Source organism: Apteryx rowi, unplaced genomic scaffold, assembly GCF_003343035.1.
Source record: "Apteryx rowi isolate R43461 unplaced genomic scaffold, aptRow1 scaffold_6, whole genome shotgun sequence".
Lineage (NCBI taxonomy): Eukaryota > Metazoa > Chordata > Aves > Apterygiformes > Apterygidae > Apteryx > Apteryx rowi.
In genome coordinates this window covers 182,491-196,362 of record NW_020450871.1, presented here as the reverse complement: position 1 = coordinate 196,362, position 13,872 = coordinate 182,491, and the positions used below count along the sequence as shown (strand labels likewise).

Sequence of the window (13,872 nt, the reverse complement as noted above, 5' to 3'; positions counted from 1 at the left end):
ACCTGACTTGAAGTTAGGGTTGAGATCTTCTGCATCCTGCCCACTTCTCCTGGCTTCACAGAAAGTTCCATGGTCTCTTTTATGACCATGAGTAATCAGGAACTTGGTTTTACATCCCGTTTCAAAGTCCACACAAGGCCCCATAATTACATGCTAATATAGTTTTCTCAGGACCAAATCAGGGCCAGATTCTGATCTCATGCTGGTACAGACCAAGGAGGCCACTCGCTCTGGGTAGTTCTGCCTCCTCCTGTTCTAGCCTCTCCTGACTGAGACGGTCGTCTTGGTGCTGATCTGCAAAGTCTTTTGCTAACGGTTAGTGTATTGAATCGATGCCTCCTGCCCATTACCTGGCTACAAGGTGCTTTTTGGTGAGCAGTCAGAATTGTTCCTGACTTCCCCTGCAGCTGTGAGCTCTGTAGAGAGGATGATTTGCCACCATCTTTCCTTGGGATGACAAGTCTCTCCCTGGAGAAACTCTCTGTCTCGGTCTTACCTCAAGAATGATTCTGCCTTCCTTCTCCTAAGCAACATCTTAATCTAAGAGGCCTTCCACTAAAGTCAACTTTTGGAGCAAATTAGGGTAAAATCAAGAAGAAAATATCTCCAAATGGTCCCGTCTGTAGGATGCTGCTGAAAAGCTCACTGAGATTCGCTGGTCTGTGCTCATTGGCCTTTAGTTTAAGAAAAAAAAGTTTCAAAAGATTTTTGCTATTAAATATATTTGTGACAGCTTCCCCCTTTAGGAAGTAACTTTACCATCAAGGATGGAAAAATGTTGATAATTCAGAGCAGAGTAGCAAAAAATTCCTTCCTTCTGTAAAATTATTCTTTCATTTTATATTGTTCCAACACTTACATAAACAGTCCTTCGGCAGTTATTTAGCCTGTAATATATTAATGTGGAACACTGTAGCCTCTAGCAAAAGAGTCAATGGATCAAGCAACACCAAGAGGTATTTTACATAACAAAGCTGCAGAGTAGAATAAATGTGTCAATGTCAGTAATTCGAAGACATCTCCCAGCTCTGAAGGAGTAGGACAGGAGGAGTCAGCTTGTATTTCAGACCCAAAGCAAGCAACTGATCCTAAATTCACACACAATACTTTAGTAATTGAGTTAAATGTATAAAATTTCCTGGAATAGAAATACTGGCTCTGAGTTCTTGTGCTACATGATAAAGAAAGGACAAGAAACTAAATTTAACCCTTTTAGCACTGGACTTTTATCGCAGTGCAGATGAGGTAGAATCAAGCATGCGCCTTGGGTCTGAAAACCGTTGTTCAGTATCTACTTACGGAAACCGCTTTGTGATGATGTGAAGTTCTTCACTAGTCAATCGACTGGAGGAGAACGCAGTTTGTGTTGTGGCACTTTCATCTTGTTGTATTTATATGAACTATTATGCACCATCTGGTAGATGTAAGAAAGATTGATTTGCACAAGTTGCCCTTGATTTGAAAGAGTGACAACTTCAGAGGTTTTTCCATGCAAGTCATGGTTCATTCTGCGGAGCACAGCAAAAGCTGAGAAGTGGTTTTGGGGACAGATTGGGAAAAGGGAGGTGGGAGCAGAACCAGATTGTTAGTCAGGACCAGGTGTGAGATGGGCATTTTCTGCTTCAACTTAATGTGCCTTTCAGATCCTGTTTCCCTCACAGCAGATCCTTGACCGTAAATAAACATGGGGACTGTTACAGAAAAGGAGTTTGGTTGAAAATCACCATGTAGAAGGCCAAATTCTAGTAATCAGACTAAAATCATCCCCCAGTAGGAAGGCTCTGGACTGCTTAAAATCTCATCTAAGCCCTAAAAGGGTCTTGTGATATCTGAGCTTTGTGCTACCTTCATGGGCAGTAATGGATGTATGCAAAGCTGGAGCAGTGAAGACCACCCTTTCGATCTCATCCCAACAAATTTGCTCTATGTTTTTGGTGCTTTGGGATTTTATTTGCTCCACGTGTTTTACAGACTTCAAGGAATTCACCGTGCTGGGTCAGGCCCTTCCTCAGCATCGTGTTTCCCAAACTAGCCAGTTCTGGGTGTTTCAGAGCTGCAGCCTGCCCTGTGCCACCATCCTTGCATGGTTCTCCTGACCGCTAATCGCTGGAGATCAGGTTCAATTGCAAAGTGTGAGGTTTTTGGAAGGTTATATATAATTATTTCTCTTTCACTCTCTTGCTTCTCTTTAAAATATTTTCCATTGAAAATCTGGAAATTGTGCTTATCCATAGAAGTGCTCCTCAGTCAAATCCCCTAATCTGTGGGAACTACAGTAGGTGGTTCATATAACTCCAAATTAAAAATGAGCATAGGTTGAAACATTTATATTGCTTCACATTTCAATCAAGAACAAATGTCATATATAACAGGAATGGAAAGGTTTGGGTTCCCAATTGCTTTAGCACAATTCTGTTTGTAACTTTAGACCAGGTACTTAGGCTAAGGATTGCAAACCCCTTACAGTGCAATTTGTAATATGTCAAAATCTGACCCTGTTCAAGAACAAGTTTTGGTGAGGATTGCTGTACAATTATATTTGTGCCTCTCTCGTTATTTTATTCCTCAATATTTCCATTATATGTTTTTAAGTTCAGGGGAGTCTCTGACTGTATAAGTATTTATAAATATTATAAAGAGACTTCTAATTTTTAGGGGGTAAATATGGGTCTTTTGTTTTTTAGGATATTTTAATGTAGTTGTTGAAGCCCCCAATCATAGCTGTTCAGGAAAATAAAAATCTGTATATAACATGACAATTATAAAAATGCTTCAAATTCTAGCTGATTTCTCTGTCTCCAAATCAATCATTTGCATATGTTTAATCATCTCAGAGTGAACCTCCTCTAACTAGAGGTGCACAGCATTTGCGTACCACTGTGCAAGGGACTTTCTTAAAATACCTTTTATCTGGAAAGCTCAAAGTTCATTATTTACTTATTTCTGTACTAAATGTAATAATTAGATGTGGGTTCTCTCCTATCGTCTTGTGGGAAGGAAGTACTCAGCCCTTGACTATGAAATCATGTTCACGATATCAAATTTGGGCTATTTCGTGACTTCGCAATATTCTAAGTGAGCTGGGTAGGTGTCCTGCTATCCATTTGAGAAATCTCAAGGCAGCCAGCACCTATGGTAGAGATCGCTTAGGAAGGTCCTGACTTCAGGTGTTCTCCTAGCAGGTAAAGGATGGGAAAATGGAGTTTGCTTTCTCTGCCTGAAGCTGAGAAAATGCTTAAAGGCTTTTTGAGTCCTGTATTTGGGGGAGGAAAAAGAAAAAAAAAGTCCTTTGATTTGTATATTATGTCTTGGTTGTCAGAATTTTATGGGGGGAGAAAATTAAGACACGTATTTTCTGCTGCAAGAGTGTGGCAGACAAACGGCGTGCTCCGGAGAGCCCGCGTAGGTTTAGTGTGTTACGTCCTGCTCAGATGAGAGGCTCTGGTTCAGCCTGGCTTAACCACGTTGCGATTAACTTGTTGGCTTTTCGGTGCTGTGAAAGCAAAAGCAGATTGTGTTTAAAGAAAAAAACAGAAATGCACATGGGCTGCTCTTTGTAATGGGTATTAAGTCGAGATCGGCTAATTCACTGCGTGTTCAAAAGTAAACTGAAGTCAAACCATGTGCTTCTCTCAAACCTCACTTTTGCTCCTTTTTCTCCTGGTACTTCCAAGAGCTTTCTGAATTTCTGTGGGATTCAAAAAACTATTTTACCTGCTGTATAAAACAGAGCAAGTGGACAGAGGTAATTATTTTCCTATGTACTGTTCTGCACTAAATAGCTCTGCAAAACAACGATTAAATCCTCATGAAAATATTAAGAAGTTAACAAGAGGCTAAATTAATAATAGGGGAAAATTAAATGTTCTTGCTGTTGTCATTTAATGGGAATTTTTTGCCCATGCCTACAATAACTTTTGGGAAAAACTACATATATAAGTATTTTTCAAACTGAAACCAGATGGGGGAATGATAGCCTGTTTTTCTTTGTGGGAGGCTGTGTTTTCATGGTACGCAAGTAACTGGAGGCACATTAAAATCAAATTTGGCTTTTGAGGCTTGTCCTTCCTATCTCTTACAGGAAGGACCAACTTCTGATGTTATGAATTTCAGCTTGTTGTACGAGTAGGGGATTCTTGGAGGTGGGGCTGCAGGTTTCAGAGGAGGAGAGATGACTCTTTGACCAAAACCACAGCAATTTCTGTCCACTGAGAGAAAGCTGCAATTCTCTTTTGAGAGATCCAGCCCACGCGCAGATGGCACAGAAACGCTGGGCGATGAAATCTTCCCAACGCAGCCAGTAGCACTTCTACTTTCAATTCCAGTGGCAGCGGCACGCCATCACCCATACGTCACCCAGCCGGGCCCCTGTGCGCCCAGAAAAAAGTCAGGACAAGAGCAAGCTGGCAGAGAAGCCACAAGTGATGCTGGGGGACAGGGCAAACAGATCAAGGTGATCGATGGCCGCTCTCTTTTTCCCTTCCTGTCACCTGTCCCAACACTACTGGCCACCTGTGCTCGAAGACAGGGGCTGGTTGGGATCATTTCTGAACTCCTCCTTCTCTCTGGTTGCCACCAGAAATGCCTTTTCTCAACAGGGGGAAATATGTCTCGTACAGGCATTTCTCTCATCTGGGGTCCTTGCCGTTAGCTCCTTGTAGTTGCAGAGCAATGTTGTTGTCAAATGTAGGATGGAAAGGGATGGGGCCAGATGGTCCTGCCGGTACCTGATGCAGCTTGCTTTCCCCAATAGTTCCAGCGAATGCGGCACACAGGTTCCTTGATAGCCTTGGCTCCCTCTTTGCATCTGTTCCTTCATAAAGATCCATAAAAAACAGTTTAAAAGGCTGACTTCCTCTCTGGTGACATATAAAGTCAACTGAAGAGCATTCTTCAGTTTTGGAGATCTAGTAGCAGGTCTTTTGGGAGGAGGGATTTTAGCTGTCCCGATCAGCTGAGCTGATCCGAGTGTGTTGGATCCTCTTTGGGGATCTATGATGAAGAGGTCCATGTGTGACAGGTGCTGTTGTTCTGACAATGCATAGATGAGATGTTTTCTCTTTTCCCCAACTTTCACTAGCACGGAGTGAGTAGGTGGTTGTTTATTTTGCGTACAAAGAAGATTTACATCAGGTTTTTCTACTTAGGTTTTTTTTTTTGGAATTGATAACTGCAGTCTGTTTTATCTTGAAATGATTTGTGACCTTTTTGTAAGGGTCATCACTAAAAAGTCACATGTGATGAGGCTGTTGGTATAATTAATACCAGTAATAAAGCAGATTGACTTCAACCACAAGTAGGGGTGAGCTGGAGAGTACTTAGCCGAGTTGGATCTTTTCAAATCATCCGAGCCAGAGAAAATCCATCTAGGACTTTTAAAGAGCTGGCTGTTGAAATCTTGTCAGCATTAGTAATTATCTTTGAGACTTCATAGAACGTAGATGAAGTAATGAAAGAATGGAGAAGAGCTAATGAAGTACCTGTCCTCTAAGAGGGAAAAAAGGAAAAAAGGGAGATTGTAGGGCTATTGTGGAAAAATACTGTAAAAAATGCTCAAACAGGCCATTTGTAAATATCTCCAAAAAAAAAAAAAAAAGAGCAGATGACTACAGCCATCGTGGATTTGCCAAGAGCAGGCTGTATAAAAGCAATCTTTCCTTCATTGACAAAGCAAGGCACATGAATAGAGGATAAACAATATATGCTTTTAGTGAGGCTTTTGAAACTGTTTCACATAAAATCTCATAAACAACCCGAGAAAACAGGGTCCTGTAGGAAGTGGGAAATACTATCCAGCGGACAATAGTGGTTGGAAAACTCTATTCAGTAGTTATCAATGGCTCACTCTCAAATGGAAGGATTTATCGGGGGGGGGGCTTCCACGGAGTCTGTCTGGTGATATTCAATGTTTTCATTAATGACGTTAAATTAGATAATGCCCATTAAATTAGTAGACCACACTAAGGTAGAGGGAGTGGGCAGTATATTGGAGAATGTAATTAGAATTCAAAATAATCTTGACAAACTGGAGGTACAGCATAAAAAAAGCATATATGGGTCAGAAGGGCTAAGTGCAATGCACTGCACTTGCGCGGCTGATTTTTCCTGAGTGCGGGAGGGGAGATGATGGCATGGGGGCACCTCCACCAAAAAGGTCCAGGTTGCTGTGAATGGCAACGCGCTCGAGGGCTGCACCCCTGCAAAAGGGGTGAATGTCCTGCTGGAATGTATAAGTAATGGGGGTTGCCAGGAAGATGCGTGAAGGAATCCTTCATGCTGGCTGTCACTGGGAAGGCCCTGGCTAAAAGCCATGGCTCAGTTTCGAACATTCACTTCAGGATAGATACGGACCAGCTGGAGAAAACCCAGAGAGCAGTGAGAACAGCCCAAGGTCTAGAGACTGGCTTCACAAGAGAAGGTTGAATCAACTGGGATCGATGGGGAGAGAAGAGGCAGTGGACGGAAGTGGAGAGAAGCAATGATGCAGTGAGTGGAGATGGCATCATGTAAATAAATTATGAAGGGGCATAAATCAACTACATTTGTTCCGAGCACCTTAATTTGGGCTTTTTTTTGCAAATTACATAATATCAGATTGCTCCGATGCCCCGTGGTGACCGTGTCCCTGTGATCTGACTTAGCCTACGAACTCGCAGCCATCCCTAGACCACGTTTAAGGGTTTACAGCCCATGGTTGTCGTTCCTGCTGGACAAATATAGTGTCTGCTACAAAGAATATGAGCTTCTAGTACCTACTGTATGTTTATAACATTCTGTGATTTAAAAAATAAAAACCAGCCAAACAAAGAAGTCTAACCTGTAAAAAAGTTATGGGTGTAGGTGCCCATTTTCTGACAGAGGGGTTTGGTAACAGTGCAGGGGACAGAAATGTAAGGAATAATTGTTTTTGGGCCTAGAACCAGGAAAACTACTTTTCCAAATTAATCCAGTGAGAGCCATGAATCCACAGTATTTCATATCACACTTCATAAAACTCCAGTCATAATCCATAAAACTGACATTATTAGATTAAAAACCTCAGTTCCTCCTATAAGGAGCTCGCTCATTAGACATGCTGTAGTTTTATAACCTTAAAGTTCCTACCCAATTACCATGATTAATACTGTGCTTTAATAAAAAAATTTTTTAAATCACCACAGGGGTTGATACCATCTGTTTGTTATAATTGTGCATTTAAATATTGTCCAGCAAGAGAAAGACACTTAGTAAATGCAAATCATGACCAAGCGAAGGAAGAGGGCAGAGCACATCGGCCCCAGCGGAGGTGCGACGGGAGATGTGCACGGGACGGCGATCATGGCACCATCAGAGAAGGGCCAAGCCGTGCATGGTGCCAAGCTTGGTGCCTTTGGTTCTGAAATTATTACGTGACGCACAGTTCGGTGACTTACCCCAAATCCCTGGTGTCCCCCCGGCATGGTCATCTAGCATGAGGTTGTGCAAGGTCTTTGCCCCCGTTACCATGAGCTGAACTGCGCTGGGAAATTAGTGTTGGCCAGGAGCAGCGAGGACCTTCCTTGATAGAGGAGCCCAGCGCCGCCGTCCCGGCCAGGAGACCCATGCGAAGCCTCAGGAGGTTCCACGGAGAAAAAAAAGAATTTAGGTCAATGCGTGCTGGCAGCCAAGGCAAATACTCGTCTGCCTCGCCAAGGATGCCCTAACCCCAGGCTGTGCTGCGCTCAGAGGATCGCGACTGCAAAGACGATGGTAACACAGCTGACACAGCTTCAGTCTTAGTGTTGGCCAGACAGATCTATCAAATAACATATGCCTTTTGCAAAAATGGCCAAGAAGCCGTTTGCCGGGACAGCCAGCCGTCAGCGTGTTTGACGAACTGTCTGTTTTGCTGTTAATTGACTTCAGGCGGGAGGTCCTTGGAGGTTTATTTTTGCAAAGCTCAGGGATTCACAGTATTCGTACCCCCCTCCCACCAGGGTATAATATTAACCCTTTCAGGAATTTGTTCGTTGGTGCCTGTTCAGCAGTCACATTGGCCGGTGGTGATCATCGAGATTCAGCTGGAATAACTGAAGTTAAAAATGTGTCAGGTTCGTGATTCCACCCACAGACCAGAAAACGCCAAACTTATATTATTTTTGAATCCCCTGATTTTAAAGGCTGGTGGAAATAAGATATCTTTGCTTCTGACTTCCAAGCAATAAAGAGAGGTGAATCACTACTGAAAAAAAAAAAAAAGTCTAATGGACCACCCAGTCACTCCTTATAAAGCTGTAAAATGATCCACTGCAGAAGTGGCAAAGTGGAGAATTATTTTCTTAATATTACTGCAATTGTGCAAGGCAAATCAAATCAAAAAAGGATCAGAGTTTCCTAACAAAGTAGCTAAGTGAGAATGTTAATGAATACAGGCCGATTAATATGCATTGAACGAAAAGCTAAACCACATATGGGTCAAAGAGGGAACTCCAAATGTATTTACTGCTTTGAGTACAACATGTTATGTTCAAGGACCTAACATGTGTATGTAATTCAGATTTAAATACTTTTTCCCCCTCATAATTCTGGGTAATTATCCAACTCAGGATAAGTAAGTAATTTTTTTTTACTAAATAGTAGTTAGGACTTTTGTTACTAACTGTAATTGGTCTGATCTCCCCCTTTTTTAGGATTATGTGACTCTGCTATTTAAGTGTCCTGCCAGCATTTTTGAAAATTATAACTTGCAAATCACTGTATTTAAAAAAAAGTGCCGATCTCAGAAGCAAACAAATGGTATGCTTTTAACATTTATTTGTTGTTACTTTTTAATGAGAAAATGTATGTCCCTTTTAACTGAATGCTGGTTGGAAGTCCTCAGACCAAAATTGTGTAGGAGCCCATCTTTTGCTCTAGAGAGTTGGGCCCCAGCAGGAGACCAAATACAGGAAAATGAGACTTTTTCTAGGAAGCAAAAGGTCACGCTGGATGAGTGCACTTCAGGATAAACCAGAGGGAAACTCTGGGGACTAGCGTTTGGGGATGCAGATATTCCTGGAGGGGGGGACATAATTAAGACATTGGATTTATAGTTGGGAAATTTGGGTCCTATTTCTGGCCCTGCTGCAAGACTCTGTATATGATCTTGAGTAAATGCCTTTAAGGCAATATCCCCAGAGAGCGTCTTTGAAATAAGAATTAGGTGCCAAAATTCTTCCATTCTCTGCCTGTAACACAGGCATAGTAAATCCCAATTTTTATGGTACTTTGTCGTGTATGTTTAGATTTGGTTTCTTCAGGACAGGAACTGACCTCTTACAGTCTGTTTTAGCAAGCCCAGGCTAAGCTGGTCCATATTACAGTTGGAGCCTCCTCATGTTACGTGAGTACAACATCCTAATAACAAACCTTCAGGTGATGCCTAAAAGCCCTTGGAAGCAACTGGACCAGGCTTCTTCTGAAATAAGGTGGTGGTCTCATTTCCTTGTCCCCACCAGGAAATTACACGTACGATTGGCACGTCCGTGGAAGCCATGCTCTTGAGCCCCAGAAGAGGTCTGGTCCCTCACGCAAAGCGAAGGCTAGCATAAAGGAATATGTAAAAAATATATTGCAGCAGTCGCAGACTTTCCAGTATGTAGCCAAAGACCTGCTCTCGTGCCGTAGCAAATTGCACCGTGCTCTGCCCAGTGACTGTGTGCGGGGTTGGGGTGCGTTACGTGGTGGGTCAGCCATGCCTGAGCTCTCATCCTCTTCACCAGGGGACGAGCACCTGCAACGGTTCGGTGGGATTTGCTCTTTGCTTGGGACGTGTTTTTTTGATGTTCATTGCAGCTTTTTTTGTATACGCTAGAGAAAGTGGACTCAAGGATGGGCTCTGCAGGTGGCATAGAAAGTTTGCGATGATCTCAGGCTCCCCAGGGATTTTGTTGTGTTTGACTTGAGCCTGCCCATGGAGGGGGCTGTGTTTCCCCCACAGACCGACTGTCCTCGGGTTCGACACAGCCCGAGGAGCAGCCGTGGTCGTCAGCGGTGGCAGCTGAGTCCACAGTTGGTCCTCAAGCCTCTTCCTCTTGTCATGCTGTGCAGGGTTTCCAAAAGCTTCATCGCGTGTTCAGTGCCCCAGAGGGGGAGGTGGGCTGAGGGCCAGCGGGATGGGGGTGGTGAAGGTCATTGGAGAGGAAGGCCATTTGCCCTGCCTCGACTCCTCCTCCTGCGGGTAAGATGCTGGGGTGACACGGTTTAGTGCATTTTGGTTTTTCGGAGCCTTGAAAGTGTTCTTTGACCACAGGCGCTAAAAATTGTGAGTAAACAGTTCATAGGAAGATAAAGTTCAGCTGTGAGAATAGTGAAGTGTTCTCTAAAAAAAATAATAGTGGGACCAATCAAGGTTACAACTTTGAACCCAGCTGGAATGGGGGGAAATTCTCGTTAGCTGGCCTCAAGCCTGAAAAATAAATGACTTTGTTACATCGGGGCATTATTTTTCAACGTGTAATACATYAAGTCAGCTTTATAACCTCATTTTTTTATGGGTAAGATGGTGAGACTACTTTGTTTCCTTTCCTTTTTTCCTCCTTTTTTGTTTTAATGTGTCCAAGGAACAGCTAGTTAATTAGCATAACTAGGGCTAAATTCTAAGGAATATGACTAACGGCACAAGAATTCCTATCAGTCTCAAAACTCAAATAGTCCTGAACAGGCATCAGCTGCTTTTCTTTTCTTGCCTTTTTTTTTTTTTTGATGGATTCCTATATATTCTTTTATGCCAACATGCTAAATCACTTATAACATGTTCCTTTTTGAACACTGCGATGGCTAGACGGTTCAGCGAGGCAGGCAGTGCTCGGAAAACCCAGATGTGTCTTCATGGCAACGGTGTTGGGTTTGGCTCCGTCTGACACATTGTTTTGCTGGCGTTTAAGCAAGTTCGTCATGTCCATTCTGCATCTGGTGCAAGTCGTGGTGTCAGCAAGGTTGAACTGGCAGCAGGCCCTGCTCATACGAAACATGGAACAATTAAATGTTTTGGCCACGTTAGGTTAAAAAACACATGCTTTGAGCATGAAAGCAAAGCAGTGAAATTTCGAGTCCAGCAATTTTGAGCATCTTCTGCGGTGTCAGCCGGGCCTGCCTCCAGCCTTATTCGGCCGCGGGCCGGAGGGGGCGAAACGCTGGTGTCCGAGGTGCAGGGTCCCATGCCCAACGTCGGGAGCGGAAACCCCTGCTCCACACTGGGAGCTCGGTGTTTGGAAACCACTTATGTGTAGAGGGACTTGAGTAGCCCCCAAGATGACTAGCGAGCACTAACGTGACACCTTGGAGGTAAAGATAAATGTGGCGGGAGAGCCTGGCAGGAGGGCGGTTCTGGATAAGAAGGAGAAACGTCAGTACCGTCGTGCGAGCTGCTGGCGAGACCCCTCTGATGTACTCCGTACAGTTCTTGTCAGCACCCGGAAGGACTGATTGAAATTTGTTCAGGTTCAGGAACTAGGGACTATATTGGATGGCAAAGTCGGCGGTGAGAGGAGAGCAGGACAGCTTGGCTTGCTTAGCTTAGAGCAGCAGAAAGGCTGAGCAGGGTTTTAATTGTACCATTAAAGCAAGGGTAACGGTGAACAGGTAAAAGAAAACATGAGCACAAAAAAACAAGTAAGTAGAAGCTGGGCATGAATAAATTTAGCCGTGTGCTGTGAAGATGTGATTCGTGGCCAAGGCGAAACGGGCTGTGCCCAAGCCTGACTGCTTTATGCTCGTTAAGACGTGCTGGAGAACCGGGGTGCAAGATGGTACCTTGTATTTGTCAAGTCATTGTAATAGTAAGAAAAAATATTCCATGCCTGCAAAGCCCTTTCCCAATATGTACAAGTATTTATGGAGACTTTTCCAAAGCATGCAGATTTTCCACTTTAACTGCTTTACACATGCAAAACATTCTAATAAGCAGGCAGTAAGAGCAAAAATAAAAAAAAATTCTTAAAAAAAAGCCACAGTCCTATATTTAAGAGCTGCTCTTTAATTAGAAGTTCCAATATTTCCTCTTGAAGGGTTTCAGAAACTTTGATTTCATAGATACGTAGGCATAATCAGGAAGCAGCCAATTCCCCGGGAGCCAAACCACCGCGCGGTCCCGGGGAGCGCTATGGAAATCAAGTCACACTATACTTTGGCTGAGCTTTTTCCCACTGAAAGCAATGGCAGAGCTCACGCTGCGAGTCAGTGGGGTACATTTGGGCCGGTAGCCTGGGCAGGGGAGGAAGGATTGCCATCGTTGTTGCAATCATGAATAAGAGGAAAATCTGCAAAGTATGCGAGACGGTGCTGTGAGCCGGGTTAACCGCCTGGGTGCCGGGGCGGAGAGCCCTCGAGGCGAATTGCCGGCTGATGTGGAAGGGCAGAAGACATGGGATCTCCTTCAGTAGGGCTCGGGGTTGTCAGGACCCGAATGCCGCTGGCCCGGAGGCAACGGTGATTCAGGGAGCTGCGGCAGAAGCCATAGCTGGAGGTCCGACGGTGCTTGTTTTTTTGACGTTGCTTGTTTTTTCAGTCTTAGCTCCAGGCTCAGAAGACCTAGGACTGACTCCCTGCTAGGTGCTGCTTTCAGGGTATGCCAAGGTCAGCAGGAGACAGAGTTCCCTCTGCCAGGCCCCTTTTGTGTCTCCGAAGACACAAAGCTCAGGAGAGGGTTGAAGAGATGCCAACCTGGCAGGGCAGGAGCAATCAAGTGTAAATAGTCATACGTGGGTTTTTCCAAAGCCGTTTTTAATGGGGCTTCACTGAGCATTTAGGAAAGCTCACGAGGTGGGAGCCGCTTTGGCCCAGGGGCTGTGGAGTCTCTTCTGAGCCACTGACAGCCAGAAGCAACTTGAGGCTGTTGATTTGAGGTCTGTGCAGTGGATGACCGCAGTGACCACGGAGCAGCTGGCCACTGCGTTTGCACGCTCTCATTTCCTTTGTTTCCAGACCAGTTATTGCAGCAGGAATTCTTGCTGCAACCCACACTTGTTTTTAGAGAGTAAACCAGTGTGCAGGTGGAATTTCCCTTCCCTACTTCAGATAAACATTCCCAGATATCAGTGCCTGGGGAGCTAGCCAGACGGCTACCAGCATCTGCAATACCCTGTGCTTCGCTCTTTCCTGTTTAGGTGCTTCTGATTGTAAGTGGAAACCTGAGCTTCCTCAACTGGCTAACCATCGTGCCCAGCATCGCTTGCTTCGATGACACCAGCTTGGCCTTCCTCTTCAGTTCCAGGCAAGGAGGTGTGAAAGACCAGCTGGCGCAGATGCAAGTCAAGCGGGCAGCCGGAGAGCAGCTTCCTCTGCGATACGGTGAGTTATTGCTGGAAGGAAAAAGTCGCAGGCAGGTGTTTTCAGCATGTTTGTCTGGAAAACTGTCATCTTCTCCTTTGGGAGCAAACATGTATGGGAAAGGAGGTAACTGCTCCTGCATGGTCCTTCTCTGTGGTTTGAAGGTTGTCTGGATCTTGCGTTGATGACAGATTAGCGCAAAAACAGTAGCTAATTTATAAATGTCTATCACGTTATTGCCACTAGAGGGCACGCTGTTAGTACAGGTATATTTACTTTGGAATGGAAAAGTCTCCACAGCTAAAATTCTGACATCTTTGCTCATGAGGGTTAGTATTCATTGCATTCACTCCAGTGAATGTCAAACTCCAGCCCTAAATAAGCAATGTGGAACTGCACAATTTATCTTGAGATTTTTTTTTTTTTTTTGACTATTTAAAAGTCAGGAATGAAACACCCAGTGCAGCTTGGGGCAAGGATTTCATTTTAGAAGCTGAATGAAGCAGCTCTCGTGTTTGTTCGCTCTCAGCCCTCTCCCTTCCCCTGTGACATGGTCGTCCTCCAGCCGCTGGCACATTTTCTTCCCTGGTTGAATAAGTAGCTGGA

The 13,872-nt window shown here is 44.2% G+C and overlaps 1 protein-coding gene across 1 annotated transcript in view; it reads left to right on the top strand.

Annotated features, from left to right (window-relative positions):
• Nucleotides 1–13,872, top strand: part of LMF1 (lipase maturation factor 1) — a 205,341-nt gene that overhangs the window by 161,202 nt on the left and 30,267 nt on the right. Inside the window, exon 5 of the mRNA XM_026083289.1 lies at nt 13,104–13,287. Within this exon, the coding sequence (XP_025939074.1) occupies nt 13,104–13,287 (184 nt within the window). The remainder of the gene's footprint in view (nt 1–13,103; nt 13,288–13,872) is intronic.